The sequence below is a fragment of the Tripterygium wilfordii genome, chromosome 18 (assembly GCF_013401445.1).
Source record: "Tripterygium wilfordii isolate XIE 37 chromosome 18, ASM1340144v1, whole genome shotgun sequence".
In the NCBI taxonomy this organism is placed as follows: domain Eukaryota; kingdom Viridiplantae; phylum Streptophyta; class Magnoliopsida; order Celastrales; family Celastraceae; genus Tripterygium; species Tripterygium wilfordii.
This window is the reverse complement of record NC_052249.1, coordinates 11,558,278-11,575,063: the sequence shown is the minus strand read 5'-3', so window position 1 is coordinate 11,575,063 and position 16,786 is coordinate 11,558,278. Positions and strand designations below refer to the sequence as shown.

The 16,786-nt window shown below is 38.7% G+C and overlaps 3 protein-coding genes across 4 annotated transcripts; 2 read left to right on the top strand and 1 right to left on the bottom strand.

The window, feature by feature from the left end:
* The first annotated feature begins 171 nt into the window (after window positions 1–171).
* On the top strand, window positions 172–5,294 carry LOC119984880 (probable inactive purple acid phosphatase 27). Of its 2 annotated transcripts, XM_038829024.1 has the most exons (14): window positions 172–542; window positions 621–755; window positions 1,188–1,309; window positions 1,409–1,500; window positions 1,739–1,808; window positions 1,907–2,029; window positions 2,174–2,266; window positions 2,801–2,930; window positions 3,316–3,397; window positions 3,485–3,617; window positions 3,913–4,118; window positions 4,223–4,348; window positions 4,450–4,759; window positions 4,845–5,294. In XM_038829024.1, the coding sequence occupies exons 2-14, from the start codon at window positions 635–637 to the stop codon at window positions 5,148–5,150; spliced, it is 1,914 nt and encodes a 637-aa protein (XP_038684952.1). In that variant the 5' UTR covers window positions 172–542; window positions 621–634; the 3' UTR covers window positions 5,151–5,294. The 2 variants fall into 2 exon arrangements, with proteins under 2 accessions (XP_038684952.1, XP_038684951.1); XM_038829023.1 differs by having other exon boundaries at window positions 172–755.
* Window positions 5,295–9,470: 4,176 nt separating this feature from the next.
* Window positions 9,471–12,025, top strand: LOC119984347 (exocyst complex component EXO70B1-like). The gene has a single exon (XM_038828250.1). It carries the CDS (start codon window positions 9,752–9,754, stop codon window positions 11,717–11,719), a length of 1,968 nt encoding a protein of 655 aa, XP_038684178.1. The 5' UTR covers window positions 9,471–9,751; the 3' UTR covers window positions 11,720–12,025.
* Window positions 12,026–13,055: 1,030 nt separating this feature from the next.
* Window positions 13,056–15,941, bottom strand: LOC119984033 (SNF1-related protein kinase regulatory subunit gamma-1-like). The gene is made up of 6 exons (XM_038827785.1): window positions 15,695–15,941; window positions 15,078–15,250; window positions 14,560–14,730; window positions 14,178–14,453; window positions 13,766–13,929; window positions 13,056–13,611 (listed from the first exon to the last, which is right to left on the bottom strand). The coding sequence occupies exons 1-6, from the start codon at window positions 15,900–15,902 to the stop codon at window positions 13,314–13,316; spliced, it is 1,290 nt and encodes a 429-aa protein (XP_038683713.1). The 5' UTR covers window positions 15,903–15,941; the 3' UTR covers window positions 13,056–13,313.
* Between the last annotated feature and the right edge of the window lie 845 nt (window positions 15,942–16,786).

Here is a 16,786-nt window from a genome sequence, read left to right as displayed (position 1 = left end):
CCTTAAATTTAATAGAACAGGGCTTTGCTATATGGCCCATTACTTATTTCGTGGGCCGAGGTGAAAGTAGAACAAAGGTATGCCCAAAGTTAAGCCCATTGGAGCGTCAATTAAACATTAAACTCCAAAGGAAACATTTTTTTTTTTAATATTTTTAAATTCAGCCCTAAATCCTCACAAAACCCCAAACTGAAATTGGAATACAGGAACCACCTACTGTCGAAGCCTCCGGCGTTCATTCTTTCCATCGCTCATCTCCTCCGGCGTTGACGCGTTGTGTGTCAGTTTTGAAACTATAGTTGTGTTAAAACAGATTTCTGTAGAATTAAGAGGCATGTTAACTATAGAAGAATTTACCGGATGGAGCAGAGCAAGCGGCGGTGAATGCTGTATACGCAGAGAAAGAGGACGAGGAAGAGCTTTTATGGTCATCGGATTCTGAAATTGAGGAAGCATTAGACTGGCTGGACTCAAGGGACGACGATGAGGTAGCCGAGGGAGCCATTACACTCAATTCAAGGCGTCTCAATGCTCATGGAGGGGTTGAAACATATTTCTATCTTCTGATGCCAGGGTAATCTGAAAAAGTCCCTGCTGGAACATATTTCTATCTTCTACAGGTATCGAACGGATTATGGAATGTTCCACTTCTGTGTGGCCGACAGTGAACATGATTGGAGGGACAGGTTCATCAGAGAGCTGCTTCGCGGCAGCAGACAGGCAAAAACAGCCTTGGCTAATCTTAGAGTTCTTGGGTATTCATCCTCTGTTTACTCAAACATTTTTCTAAGAACGATTAACCGAGAAAATTCGTTGATTGAAATTCAAAAAAAAAGATTTAAATTAACTAAAATTTAGGTGATGATGAAGGGATTTAAATGTTGTAGTTTGAAATAAAGAGATAATTAAGAAACAAAAAAAAATTAGAAAAAGACTGAGAGATTTGAATAATATATCATTAGATAACTAATGATATATCATTAGATAAGTAATGATATATCAGGTTGATCAGGGATAAATATTGTAACTATAATAGGAATAAACTTGGAATCTAGGCGGGATCTCCGGTTACCAGTCTTGTTAAATTCCTGGTCTCTCACTCGCACTTTGAACTTTGAAGCAAAAAATGGCGACCACAGTGTTGACGGTGTTGTACTTAATTTGTCTAACGAGCTTGAGTCGTGTAGCCGCGGCTCATATTCATGGATTTGGAGAGCAACCATTGGCCAAGATTGATATATACAAAACCACTCTGGCCGTCCACTCATTGGCCTCCATCACAGCCTGCCCGCACCTTCTTGGCTTGAAGGTAAGACCAAACACTCTCAGATTTAACTTTGTTTTTCACCACTTAACTTACTCTACAACATTGATTTTGGAGATATATATATATATATTGTGATCACAGGGTGAGGATACTGAATGGGTAACTGTGAATCTCGTGCACCCAGAACCAGCTGCAGATGATTGGGTTGGAGTTTTTTCTCCTGCCAAATTCAAGTAATGTCCATTCTATGTCCCACTATGAAGTGCTTAACTCTTCTTCTATACTTAATGGAATTTCGATTGGATTGAACACATCTTATTAACTGGGATTCTAAAAAGATTGAAAGTTTTTACCAAATAGATTTTCTCTGTGACTTTAGTTTTGTGCACTATGCCTATGCCTCTTCCCTGTGTAAAGTGGGACTATTTTGCAATTTAAATGTTTTAGAAGAATGCTATTTTGATATGGCAGCTTGTCAGCATGCCCTCCTGTGAATGATCCAAAAGAAAAAACTCCATATATATGTTCATCCCCAATAAAGGTTGGTATAGTATGATTTTCATGCTGAGCTGAAAGTTTATTGTAGTCATTTAAGTCGCAAATACCTTATTCTTGTGATTCTGGACGTCCTTGTTCTAGTACAAGTATGCGAACTTTTCCAATTCAAATTACACGGCAATAGGCAAAGCTTCCTTAAAGTTTCAGCTGATAAATCAGCGGGCGGATTTCTCTTTCGCATTATTCTCTGGTGGATTATCAAATGTGAGTTTTGTTAATTGTCTGTTCTTATGTTTGCTGTTAACTACCACTTTTGTATTATTCATTTCCTGATTCCTAACCAACTAATTGAGTACTGTTTTTGATTTTGCAATGTGGATTGATCCATCCTGTACTTGAATACGGCAGCCTAAACTGGTGGCAGTTTCAAATTTCATATCATTTGCAAATCCCAAAGCACCTCTTTATCCACGCCTTGCTCAAGGAAAGTCCTGGAATGAAGTAAGTCGGTTTTATTTGATGGGCTTTTATTAGTGAATTGATGATTTCTCTCTATTAAACTTTCATGAATATTTGGTTTGTGGTTCCTAACACAAAAGAAAATTCTCATGAGTCTCCAAAACCACTTGCCCAGGAGAACTTTGCTAAAAGCTCAAAGATGTTTGATCCCTTGACCTTGAGTTCCATTGGTTTTTTAACTATGTCCCATTTCAAATCGAATTACCTTGCCTCATTAGTGTTTCCCACTTTCCATAGAATACAGGATTCCCTTGGGGATACACGAGCCTTTCTTAGAACTAACATGGAGTTATGGCAGAGAAAATAATTGAATTATGCTTTGGATTGGATCATCATCCATTTGTTTTATATTCTTTTTTTTTTTTTTTTTTGTTTCTGCAAATGATTTTTCAATTGGTAAAAATATCAAACTATTGCAAAGTCAATTTGACACTTGATGGCTTATCTGCTGTTTGGTTTGTTAGGAATGTCACTTTTATATCATGGACTTAGATAATTTTTTTATGTATTATACAGATGACTGTAACCTGGACAAGTGGCTATAACATAGACGAAGCTGTACCATTTGTTGCATGGGGTCTGAAGGGGGAAACTCCAAAGTATTCACCTGCTGGAACATTGACATTTCATCAGAACAGCATGTGTGGTATGGGCTCTTTCTTCAAATCATGACTGCAGATTGAAACTGGACCTTACTATTATATTATTCTTGATTTGAATTTCATATCTGTAATTAAACTATAGCTTTGCCTCCTTTCTCGGACTCTCGTCTACTTTCATTACATAGTTCACTTTTACTCTTTGCTTAAACAGATTCTTTGAAATCTTAACTTCATAAGAAAGCTTTTGAACTTTGTCTTCGTCCATTTTCATGTCAGTAGATGGGGTTTTATATCTGAATCTGATTACTTTTTATAGAAGTATGAATAATCAACTTGCTCTACCAGGAGTGCAAAACCTTTTGAGTCTTGTTTTTAGGTGGAAATGTCCTATAGTAGGCTTGTTGCATAATGCAGTTGCCTTGTTTGCAGGCTCCCCTGCACGAACTGTTGGCTGGCGTGATCCTGGTTTCATACATACTAGTTTCTTGAAGGATTTGTGGCCGAACACTGTGTATGATTCTTTGAACTTCATCCTTCTCGAGATATGAATGCGTTTATGTCTGACCATCACTTTAAAACCGTAATGATGATTCATCAGGTACACTTACAAGATGGGTCACATAGTGCCCAATGGTTCATATATCTGGAGCAAGACGTATTCGTTCAAATCATCCCCATATCCAGGTCAAGACTCGTTACAGCGTGTCATTATCTTTGGTGACATGGGAAAGGTAGTATTCACAAACATCTAACAAGGCTTTGCTTTTGAATTGGTAGTAAAGAATGTAAATTGCCTTTCAGTTTTCATGTAGGTCACCTACCATTACTTAGTTGTTTAATTTGAGTTATAGATACCATCCGGTTTGTTCCTTTTACCTGTGGTTAATCCTTGGTGATGAAAATTTTCTCCATCTTTCCCAGTTCTGAATGGGCAATGATAGCATTCCTTCCAGTTTAACATGTTTTCTGAGTTTCTTGTGCCTGATGATTATGGAAAGTATTTACATGTATCTTGATGTCATTTAGGCAGAGCGTGACGGTTCAAACGAATACAATGATTATCAGCCAGGTTCACTTAATACTACTGACCAACTCATAAGGGATTTGAGCAACATCGACATCGTTTTCCATATAGGAGACATAGTATATGCTAATGGATACATCTCACAGTGGGACCAATTCACTGCACAGGTTGAGCCCATTGCATCAAATGTCCCTTACATGATTGCCAGGTTTGAAAACTTGCTCCTGGACCATTGCCTGGTTCTTTTGAAAATTCATTTTAGTACCTACCTTTTTCATTCAAGTATTATAATCTGCTGTATTTTTTATGCAGTGGCAATCATGAACGTGACTGGCCAAATACTGGATCCTTTTATGATACTACTGATTCAGGCGGGGAGTGTGGTGTGCTTGCTGAAACCATGTTCTATGTTCCTGCTGAAAACCGAGCTAAGTTTTGGTAAAATGTCTCTTACCAGATAGCTTTTTGGTTAAAATCTAACCAGTATTATTCGCTATCTCCCACAGAGTAAATATGATTTGAAATCTAAAAATGCGCAGGTATTCAACCGATTATGGCATGTTCCGTTTCTGTATAGCTGACACTGAGCATGACTGGAGGGAGGGATCGGAACAGTATAAGTTCATTGAACACTGTCTTGCATCTGCAGACAGGCAGAAGCAGCCTTGGTTGATCTTTGCAGCTCATCGTGTAGTTGGATATTCCTCTGCCTCCTCGTATGGCCAACAGGGCTCATTTGAAGAGCCTATGGGAAGGGAAAGCTTGCATAGGCTATGGCAGAAGTACAAGGTGGATCTTGCATTTTATGGTCATGTCCACAACTATGAAAGAACCTGCCCCGTATACCAGGTATGGTTGAGCACCTGAAAGATGACAATTATAGATAGTGATTTCATTTCGTTGCTTTAATCTTTGCCATTCTTGTATGGTGCAGAATCAATGCATGAATGAAGAAAAACATCATTATTCTGGCACCGTGAACGGAACAATTCATGTTGTTGTGGGTGGAGCGGGGAGCCACCTATCAGACTACAGTACTGTTGTTCCAAATTGGAGTGTTTACAGGGATTATGACTTTGGATTTGTGAAGTTGACAGCATTTAACCATTCATCTCTCCTCTTCGAATACAAGAAAAGCAGTGATGGAAAGGTATATGATTCCTTCACCATTTCACGCGACTACAGAGATGTCTTGGCCTGTGTACACGATGGCTGTGAAGCAACAACTTTGGCAAGCTGACCCCCTATCATGGGGGAAAAAGTCTTGGCCTGTGATTAGATTATATTTGTTATGATGATACTGCCAAAAGTGTCCTGCTTTGTTCTTGAAAAATTATTCTCAAAATAATATAAGTTATCTGGAATTCAATTGAGTTCTTTCAAAGAAGGCATTGTAAGCTCTTAGATACTTCCCAATGGTGTGGGAGAGTCAGTAGAGGTCCACCAGATTGCTAATTCACAAAGACAACAAAGGGACGATCCGGAGAAACACAACATCAGTATTTCAACTGTGCTGTCAGGAAGAATTCCTCAACACCAGTATTTGTGATGCCTTTTTGTATTTAGGTCATCATTTGAGATGCCCTTTTTTATCCTGCTCTTTCTTCTAATAATTTTTGCGGTTTATCAAAGAAAAAAGGTCTCCCCTCTTCTAGGCCTCTACAGGTATTTAACAGGCAACACACGTTCATTGAGAGCAGTCTTGTAAAGTGAGTTTTCGTTCAATGTTTCTTATGTAGTAACAACATGTCGTCAGCTCAGATGATGAACATGACCAAGGTAACTCTTAGCGTGAGTGTGAGGTCGTGAGTTCAAGTCCTATAAATGTTTTCATTATTGCAATTTGCGAAATGAGTCTTTGTTCAGCCCATCTCAACAAGTCGTGAGTTCAACTGGTCCATGAGAGCTTTATCAAAAAAAAAAAGAAACTGATCCATGAGAGTGCAAATTTTACCCTGCATTATCTTCTCAACATATCCATGGAATTGTGGGGTCTCCCATTATTCAGTGAACAGTTGAGTGAGTTCTTTGAATTCCACGCTACCAAAGCAAAGTTTCTCATGTAGTGTTTGCAAGCACGACCCTATCCATCTGGTAGTCATGGCTGCCACACAGGTTCTCGACTGGAGTTGGTATAGTGGGGCTTAGGCTTGTAATTTTGAGCTTTGTGCCTTTGTACACGTCACTCTGGTTGCTTGGAGAATTTTCTGTCTTCTTGGTTCCTGGGCTGCAGAAAACCTTGGAGAACTCGTCTATGTATAATTGTATATCTTCGGGACTTTTGGAGGCCGGTACACTAGATTATACTTAATTGTAAAAAAGTACAATCACTAAAACATCCTTTTAAAAAAGTACACTGGGATCATCTTTTACCAAAATAACCTCAAATTTGATTTTCTCTCTTCACGAATTGTGATACAATAGTGATACTTTTAAATAGAAGATCCAATTTAGTATTCAATTTATATATTTTGCTCATAAAATGATGATATAAATGTTAGAATGTAAATTTGATTGCATTATATGCCTTTCTAGTTCAATTATATCATTTTAGTGGATTTTTGGTGTTGGTGATACTATAGTGATACATCTCTGCAGCTGTAAATATTTTTCCAAAACGAGCAAGAGATGTACAAACCAAGAAAAGAAAAGTAATTAGGAAGAAGAAGTATGCATATTGGTTCAATTGTATCATTTTAATGAATTTTTGGTGTTCGTGATACTATAGTGATACATCTCTGCACTTGTAAATGTTTTTCCAAAACGAACAAGAGAGGTAACCAAGAAAAGAAGATCAAGAAAGGAAAAGTAATTAGGAAGATAAAGTATGCATACTAGTTTCATTGTATCATTTTAGTGGTTTTTTGGTGTTGGTGATACTATGGTGATACTATAGTGATACATCTCTGCAAAAAACGAATCAGCGTTCAGATCTGCAAAAAAACAAAGCACAACCCAGATTGAACAACGAAGCATAGTCCAGATCTATCAAAAACAAGGCAGAGCAACTCGACGCAGTCCAGATTGAGCAACGACGAAGAAGGTGATGAAAAGAGAAGAAACTCGACCAAAAACGGAGAAGAAGGCAACGAAGAACAAATTTAGATCGAGAAGAAGAAGAAGAAGAAGAAGAAGGAGAGAAAGAAGGAGATAACTTTTAGTAGAGAAGAAGTAGGGAAAGAGATGACACACTAGAGTTGGATAGTTGGAGGGAGAAGAAGAAGAAGGAGGAGGAGGGTATTATAGGTATAAACTAAAAAATATCTTAAGTCAGATAACCAAATTACACTTAAATTGTACTTTTTTACAATTTTAAAAATATTCATGATCTTTTTACAATTAAGTTGTCTAAAGTGCGGTTACTGCCAATTGTCCGTATATCTTAACATGATAGTTTACAGCCCAATCCCAGTCGGATCCGGGGAAGGTCCAGTGTCAAAAAACACTGAACCTCTCCAGTAGATACTAGTTTCTGACGGCTAAGTAAATAAATAACTGGTATTTTGTTTGACTATGGCACAAAAGCTGAAATCCTCCTCAAATCAGTTTTTTTTTTCTCAAAACGCTTTACATCTTCAACCAAAAAATTGCGCCTAAACCCATTAAACAAACAAATCAAAGCCACATTATATTTTCAACCCATAAAAAATAGAGACAAAATCAGATATTCCCGAGTCAAATAAAAAAGTTGGGTAAAGTAAACACCACTTGTGAAGATTGTGAAACCAGGAAGGACAAAAACCTATGGGTTTGACTGATACTTTGTAAATCCAGCTATAGAACAAGCTCCAACAGGCAATAAATTGAGCTTGAGCACCCGGATTGGCCAGATGAACGAAAAGACAGTACGAACTCGACTTTGATTAAGGATACCGGACACTGGAGTAGGCCTCTCCGTCAAGCTTCTCGAGCTTCTTGATCTTGATTCAAAGATTCCCTCGCCGTCAAGGAGGGTGAGGTTGGGGAAGAGCTTATGGGGAAGCAAAGATCTAGAATTGAGGAGGAAGAAGATAAAGTGAGGGAGGGGAAGAGAGAGATGGAGAGAGAAGATGAAAGACAGATTTTTTAATTGTAAAATATGTGCTGATAAATTAAAAAAAAAATATACTTTTGCAGCCATAAATAAGATCATTCTGATGGTTAGCATTGTTCACCGGTTAGGTCTCGTGTTTTTCAACACTGGACCTCCCCCGGATCCATCACGGTCATGACGATCACACCAACAACTTGTTATTATTGTTGTTAATAACAACTTGATTTAGGGTTTATTGGCGACGAGCAAACTGTAAATGTGAATACAAACCACGTTAGGCAAATCGACATGGGCCCTTACGATAAAAATCATTGCAATGGTCATTATAGATTTCAGTCTATTAATTAAATTCAAAAAATTACGCAGAATGTGAATCTCACACTGATAAACAGATTGATTGTCTGTAATTACTACTGCAAAAAAACTGTAATTACTTCTACTATAGGGTCCTTAACCCGTTAGGCAAACGAGAACGATACTGTGGTTTGGTTTTGTTTCTTCGCTTTGAGAAATGGTCAGTGAGTCAGTTGACAATCGCACAAGCATACGCAAATATTATTGAACGAAAAGTAGGATTTCAAAGTAACCAAGTTGATGGTCAGATGGTCTGCTTGATGGGATGAAACCTACCTAATAAGATCTTTTATTTATTATTATTTTAATCAGACCTACAACATTATAGATGAATATTTAAATTAATGTAATACTCCTCAGAGGAATTAAATATTACCTAATAATAATCAGTAATATCAATGGTTCTTCATAAGTACCTATCAATCCATTCTCCTCCCATGAAGAAAAAATGTATAAATTATGTTTGACAAGTATGTTTTCATAAATTGTCCGATTGGAAATCGATTTTTTGTCACCCCTACTTTATATATCAGCATCAATAATGCAATCATGACCAGCAAAAATTCAAGAAAAAGTGAAAATTTCTAATCAGGACAATTGATCTATTTTTGTTATTTTGCTACATAAGGTTCGTTTTACTGGTTGGAAGAATGATTTTGGTCAAAAATTATGAAGATTATAGAGTCCATTATCCTGTCATTTTTTTTTTCTAACATATCAATTTTGAGTTTGTTCCTGGTTGGAATCAGTGTGAAAATTATGTGGTGGACTATTATTTTTTTGTAAGTTGTTAACCATATATTTAAATATAGGACAATGTTAGAGATCCTCAAAAGTCTCCCAAATCTATGTGGCATTAAAATAATCATTGATTAAAAACACACAAATAGGGCCCACTTCGTATCCAACCCTCCACATTAAATGAGGTTTTTTGGTGGTTAAATTTTGAGGGTCTCAACATTATTGTTAAATATAATAGTAATATAGTGAAATCGCCTAATCAGCGGTGACGGAGGAACAAAATTTGTGGGGTAGCCCCAACGCCGTCCAATCCAATCTCTAAAACTGAACGCAACTAACGGTCGACCAACTAAACTCAGTGACTTTAATTTATCAGAAAAATAATTAAAATAATAATAATTACTATAATGTCTGAACGTCTAGTCATCAAGCAGACAAGCACAAGTAGCTAGGGTCTTCTCTTACGTTTTCAACTTCCAAAATTTTGTCGTTCAACAACTGCGTTCCCAACAAGAGTTCCGGCCGGACAACGCAGTTTGGTGCCTTCGGTTGCAGAAACAGAAAACCCCTAAAACATGGCACCACCACGAACATCATCTTCATTGGAACCCTAATTGAAGTCAATTGGAAATCTGCACCGTCCGATTTTTAGTTCCTCTCCCTCTGGCGTACGAGGGCGAAAAAACCCTAACAAGGATTGCGAAGGGGACGGGATGTCTACAACTACTACGAGTATTGGAGGTGGCGGGGAGGACCGGGTATTGGCTACGGCTCAGCAGATCGTCAAGAGTCTCAACACGCCTAAGGAGGTTCGTCAGGATATGCTCTCGATCTTCTCCAGCTTTGATAACCGCTTGTCGAACATCACCGATATGATCAATAAGGCTGAAGAGGAGGACAAATCGTCCTCCCAGTCTCGTTTTGATGCTGCCGAGAAGGTCATCTTCCGCTGGGAGGTATCTTGCACGGAGTCTTCCCGTCACTCAGTTCCTTGCTGGGAAGACTCGCCGGACGAGGCTGCTGAATTTCTGGCGGCGGTCGACGATATTCTCCTGCTTGTTGAAAATTTGGCCATCACTTCCGATACCGACATGATGGACCGGGCCGAATCCACCATACAGTTGGCTATGGCTCGATTAGAGGAAGAATTTCGTCATATATTGATTAGGAACACTGTTCCGCTTGATGCTGAGCGGCTCTACGGCTCAATCAGGCGGGTTTCACTCTCTTTCGCTGCCAATGATGGAGAAATTGATGAGGATTTTGAGAGTTTCGGGGAGGTTGATGATGAGAGCGGGCGTTTTCACGAGAGGGGAGCGAGTTTGGGTGATGATGTGTGCGTGGATTTGATACAAGCTGACTCTGTTGTGGAGTTGAAGGATATTGCGGACAGGATGATAAGGTCTGGCTACGAAAAGGAGTGTGTTCAGGTTTATAGCAACGTGAGACGTGATGCTTTGGATGAGTGTTTGGCGATTATTGGTGTTGAGAAGCTGAGCATTGAGGAGGTGCAGAGGGTTGAGTGGAAGTCTTTAGATGAGAAGATGAAGAAGTGGATACAGGCAGTCAAGATAGCCGTCATGGGTCTGCTGACTGGCGAAAAAAGGCTTTGTGAGCAGATTTTTAGTGGGTCAGAGTCTGCAAGAGAGGTTTGTTTCAATAAGACCGCAAAAGGGTGTGTTATTGATTTACTGAATTTCGGTGAAGCGGTAGCTATTGGAAAAAGGTCCTCCGAGAAACTTTTCAGGATGTTGGATATGTATGATGCATTGGAAGATGTGCTACCAGACTTGCAGGCAATGGTTACTGATGAATTTCTGTGTAATGAGGCTAAGGGAGTGCTTACAAGTCTGGGGGAGGCAGCTATAGGGACCTTTGTTGAGTTTGAGAATGCTGTGAAGAACGAATCCTCGAGGAAGCCGATGCTAGGGGGTGAGATTCACCCGATAACCCGTTACGTAATGAATTATCTTAAGTTGCTTGTGGATTATAGTGATACTTTAAATACACTTTTGGAGAGTGATGGTGGTGAGCAGGATTTATATCAAAATGATGATGGCAATAAGTTGCAGCAAGAGAGCATGTCTCCCTTTGCTTGTAGGTTGTTATCATTGATATCATTGTTGGAGTCCAATCTCAAGGAGAAGTCGAGATTGTATGAGGATGGGGCAATGCAGTACATATTCTTGATGAATAACATTCTTTATGTGGTGCAGAAGGTGAAGGACTCTGAGCTTGGAAAGCTTTTGGGAGATCATTGGGTTCGCAAGCATCGTGGACAGATACGACAACATGCGACAAGTTATCTTAGAGCTTCTTGGAGCAAAGCGTTGTCTTGTTTGAAGGATGAAGGTATAGGTGGGAGCAGTAGCAATGCCTCCAAGGTGGCTTTAAAGGAAAGGTTTAAGAATTTCAATGCAAACTTTGAGGAAATTTATAGGAATCAGACAGCTTGGAGGGTCCCCGATCCTCAACTTCGTGAGGAGCTTCGAATATCTATATCAGAGAAAGTGCTCCCTGCCTACCGCTCGTTTATGGGGAGGTTTGGAAGTCAGCTTGAGAGTGTAAGGCATTCTGGGAAATACATTAAGTATACACCTGAGGATTTAGAAAGTTACTTGCTGGATTTGTTTGAAGGATCCCCTGGTGTTCTGCACCACTTGAGAAGAAAGAGTTCATAGGATGCATAAATCTTGTAATTGGTAAGGGTCTGGTGCTCATCAAGGCTGAGATAGAACTTATTTAATGTATCTTGTTGTATGTTTCTTATGTTGTTGTAAGCACAGGTTTTATGAAAGTTAACTGTCTTTCTTCTACATAATGTATCGTCTTGTAAGTTGTACATTTGTTATAGACTATACCTTCTGCCTTCTTGTATGTGTGGGTTATGCCGTACTTCTGTATATCTTACTTCATAAATCACCATTGGCATTGAGGCAATATGGTTTTGCAATCTTTGCCCTTATGTCTATGGTTAATTTACTTCAGTGTGCTATATGTTTTCATTTTCTTTTTTCATTATTTCAACGTTCTATGCCAATTCTCAAGTATGTTGAGATTTCAAAAGTTTGTTGTTCTTTTTCTTTACGTTTTTGAGTTTTTTAGGTTATAAATTTTGCATCTCATCGGTACATTTTGTTTGATGACTCTGTACTTCTTACTCTAACGGGTTTCCTGGTTTTGAAAATAGTATATGGAAACCTAGAAGGTATGTGTCTTTTAGGGGAACACAATGATGTTTTAGTCATTTTATCCATCTTGTGATCTTGTGGGAAGTCCTTTACTTGTCATTTGAGGAATAATCCAATAGAGTACCACTTTTACATTTGGTCCACAGAAGATAGATTGAGGTGTTGTGGTGGAAATGATGAATTTTGTTGATATCTTTGTGGAAAGTTCACTAGCTGCTGCTGAACTAAATCCTTAGAAGAAGCTATTGGTTATTAAGAGTGTGTTTGGATTGAGGGATTTGGAGGGGAGGGAAGAGAAGGGAAAGGGAGTTTCCTTCCAATTCCCTTGTTTGGATAGTTTATAAAAAATTGAGGGGAGGGATTTGAGGGGATTTGAGAGGAAGATCTTTTTAAATTTTTGTCAAAATTCTTTCCTCCCAAAATGGAGTCATTTGGAGGGAAGAGATTACTAATTAAGTTACTTATAAGTTAAAAACCTATTTTACCCTTGGACATAACACTTAAACATAAAAAATAAGGATAAACTAGTCAATTAAACTACTTTTCTTTCCTTTCTTTTTTTATCTATCCAAACATGAGAGAGGGAAATGTATTTTCCCTTCCATTCTCTTCCCTTCTCTTCCTTCCCTTTCCCTTCTCTTCCCTTCCCCCCAAATTCCTCAATCCAAACACACTCTAAGGGAGAGCTGCAGAGTTCATGGTGAGTATGAGTTTCTGAACACTCAATTCTCACCTTTTCCCTTGGTATTTTTTTTATCCTCTTTAGTTATTGCCTTGTCCTTACCTCCAACCTTTCCTGGCATTGAGATCAAAGTCTGTCTGATAATGGATAGTCCGAACATAATGGAAGCCATAGATTTTCGTTTTAGTACAGAAGGTTCGAATGGAAACCATTGACACATAACTATGCACACAGTGGTGACATATCATCAAGACACAGGAAAATTGATTAGTTACAAAGACCTACCCATGCTACAAACAAAGATCAACTCTTTAAAAACGACATTAGCTGATATCATTTGGCAAGATGCACAAGGAAAACTAACCGATCTTTTGTGACGATCGAGCCATTATTAGACTCGTCTTAAACCCTGCTATTCTGGGGCAATGGCAAAACCCCATCAAAGAAATCACCAAAGTAGCCATGGGGTTCATGTACAAGTCTTGATATGATGTCTCTAAGGGTTATAACTCCTTCCAGATTCCCCTCATCATCGACAACATAGGCTCGGTGGATCTTCTGGGAATCGAGCATCAGAATCATTTCTTTGAGAGTGTGATACTTCGTGCACGTGATCATGCCACTTGACATTGGCGTGGCTTTGCCGTCCTTCTCCAAATAGCTTCTAACTGCCATCAGGAAGTTCTTTGCAGTGATAGATCTGTAAAAAGTCATAACATCAAATGAGTTTTCTTGAATAAAGATGGTCTGCTGCCAAGTGAATACCCTACCAGTGTCAGTTCACAGAATTTATTAACCAATTTGTCTTACCCATCCTCAAATCAATTCATCAACATATAGTACAAACAACAAACCTGTAGTCATGGTATATCTCTGGTGCAGTTAGTAGAAATTGAACATCTCTCAGGCTTATGTTACCCACTGCCTTTTTTCCTTCTCTTTCAACAACAGGTATACCTCCGACTCTCTTTTTTCTCATCAGTTTAAATGCCTGAAGCACCGGTTCATCCTCGTTCACCTTACAAGGAGAAGGTCATCATGATTTCATATTCATTCTAATAGAGCTTTAGTAGAAACATACTAAATATAATCACTCCACCCATATCCATCGTAAGTACGGATATAAATATCACTATATAAATTTCATGCATTAGAGATCTGCATTCGAGTAGATGCACAATACGATAACTTCACTTTGCATACATAGCTCAACAATTAACACAGCCAAAAAAAGAAGGGAAATGCCAAGCCTAAAGTTTCTTGTACCTTGACCATATGATCAGGTGACATCAGGGGGAGGCCAATTTCAGACAGCTTCTTGCTTCCCCAGCTTTCAAACCAGTGAAGCCCAACACATTCCGCTAACATGTGAATCACTGCAGATTGCGTGACAATATTATCAATCTTTCCCTCGCCCAAATCAACCACAGGAACGCTCTTCATTTTGTAATTAGAAAGGAGTAACAGCATTGTCAAAAAGGAGTTGGATTTCTGCAAGGCGAGAAAGGGGGCCCATCTGAATGACCCCGAAATGTCTCGAACCTGTATCCCCAAATATTGACATGCATGATAAGCTTCATCAAAACAAATAAAAGTGCACAAAAACTGAATGATAACTTTACACAGGTATATGAGTAAGAGTTATGACCTTTGTGTTTTTATAAAATTCAGAAGCAGTCAGCGCTTCAAAAAAGTTCCCAGATGTCGCTGCTGCATCTTCTGGGCCTAAGCCTAGCAGTCCTGCCGCGTTAGTCATTCCATTAGCAGCTATTGCAAGAGCACTTCCAGAGTTTGGGCTCCTAGGAGATGGAGGTTCTGACTGTCAATTAGATATCAACTTTCCAGGTTATCCCAGGTAGAAGATCACTTAATCAATAGATTGCCATGCTAGGCAAAAATAATCTCTCATAATTTTGAATAGTTTGAAAATAAGTTCGAAAATCGGATCCTCCATTTATTTTTCTTCTTCATTTTATGAAACCTAACATCAATGTCAACCTCATAAAAGGCTTTTCAGTGTCTTCCTCAAAATATCATAAAGATAAGCTTGTTATGCTATTAATAGTACATAGACCAATTATATCCTGAAGTCTCCACAATCTTTTGCTGCTCATATGGAGAATTTATGAGCAAAACTTGTATGTAATCAAAGCGAGGAATGAAAACCTGTTGTAGAATCCAGACAACGATTCCCGCAAACTCAACGATGCCAATGTATCTGTCCATCCAACTAGCGTCCTCAGGCGCATCCACATCCACCACAGGCGCACTAAGTATCTTATTTCGGGTCAGTATTTTAACTGCCTCAGCTAGACTGCTGTCTGACCTAATCTCAATAACTGAGTAACACAAAATTCACCATGAATTAGCACACCCACAATAGAAATAGCCACCATTTGAATTTTATTTTACATGAATAAAATAATCAATAAAGTTGGGATGCCACTGTTATCTTGAATCTTGAATGATCCCATGCTTTGATCAAATTGCTCTCTAATCAATCTTTATCGATCAAGCCTTATATACACCTAATTCGAGGAGTTAATAGCAAAATACTGAAAAAGCCTATTCTCGAATCAAACAAGAAGAATTTCTTTCCACCTTTGTTATTGGGGCTATCATAAACTTCAGAATTTCAGATAACTATAATAAGTCAAGAGAGAACATTCATTCTCAGCTCCTCCTGATCATGATCATGATCATCAATAGATATCATATGATGGTAAGTTTAATGAGTGTTATACATACATATTGTATATATATGTATCTATATTCTATAGTACCTTGATCAGAGGGGGCGGGAGGAAAAGCAGAGACTGGAATGTTTTCAAAGCAAGAATTGAGTTTCTCACTGGGAGTAAGCTGTGGCTCTTGTATATCCCAGAGATCCTCCACTTTCATCCCAAGCTTTGCCTCTGGACTTGGTACCTGGCTCCTTGGACTCCCCTGCAATTTCACTCCCATCTTCACCTCCATTTGCATGCTACCCATCTCTGTCTCTCTCTCTCTCGGTCTGTCTCTCAATCAAGCTCACTCTTGATTGCTTTAAATCTTACACTTCTTAAATAAAGACAAATATAAGGCAAAAGGGTTATCTGTGACGCGGCCGAGAGTCCTTATCATGTAAGTCCTCACCGGACCGTCCAAGAAAGGAAGTCTTCTTTCTCGATGTAAACAGTTCGAACAAGTGGAGGGTGGAGATTGGTGTAGGTGCATGCTTGGTGATGGTGTTGCGCGGTCAAAGTCTATATGTCACAAATTAAATTATTGGCTATCCATATCCGGTTTTTGTTTGTAGGAAACAAGGGTCGTTCTTATCCGATCTTTCATGGCGGCCACAGGCATCCTTAGTCTAATGTGCGCTGCACCGTGCTTTGCGCATCTTAGCTTTGACTCGGGATTGATGACTAGGCCTCGAGAGGGATATTTGACCAGCTTTTTCAATCATTGTAATATTTATTTGATTTTTTTCTTCTATGATATTATTAATTGAAGATGAGGTTTTTTAATTTTAAATTTATTTATTAACATATAAATATCCATCCACGAACAAAAGAGACATGATTGGTACCAACAGAAGATAATCAAGATGTTAAAGACTCTGCTCAATAGTGGTTACAGGTTCAAGTTTTGTATATTGTGATTTATGTATAATTTCTAACAAGTTGTTGGTCGGACTGAATTATGTGAACCAAATGCCCCCATGCCAAGGGTCTTAATCAGGGCTGCGGTGACGAGCTTGTCCTTATGACAGTAACTATGGTTCAAACTGGACATTCCGCAACTACCAAGTACTCTCATGGTCACGTCCAGAGATGGTAGCTAACTTGCTATACTAATCGCCCCATGGTCACGTCCAGAGATGGTCAATAACT

Coding starts and splice junctions, on each gene's coding strand:
- LOC119984880 (XM_038829024.1), top strand. CDS start 635: ATGGAATGTTCCACTTCTGTGTGGCCGACAGTGAACATGATTGGAGGG. Junction 756..1,187: donor GCTAATCTTAGAGTTCTTGG/GTATTCATCCTC, acceptor TGAGTCGTGTAG/CCGCGGCTCATATTCATGGA. Junction 1,501..1,738: donor TTTTCTCCTGCCAAATTCAA/GTAATGTCCATT, acceptor TTGATATGGCAG/CTTGTCAGCATGCCCTCCTG.
- LOC119984347 (XM_038828250.1), top strand. CDS start 9,752: ATGTCTACAACTACTACGAGTATTGGAGGTGGCGGGGAGGACCGGGTA.
- LOC119984033 (XM_038827785.1), bottom strand. CDS start 15,902: ATGGGTAGCATGCAAATGGAGGTGAAGATGGGAGTGAAATTGCAGGGG. Junction 14,454..14,559: donor AATTTTATAAAAACACAAAG/GTCATAACTCTT, acceptor TTGGGGATACAG/GTTCGAGACATTTCGGGGTC. Junction 13,612..13,765: donor GAGATATACCATGACTACAG/GTTTGTTGTTTG, acceptor GACTTTTTACAG/ATCTATCACTGCAAAGAACT.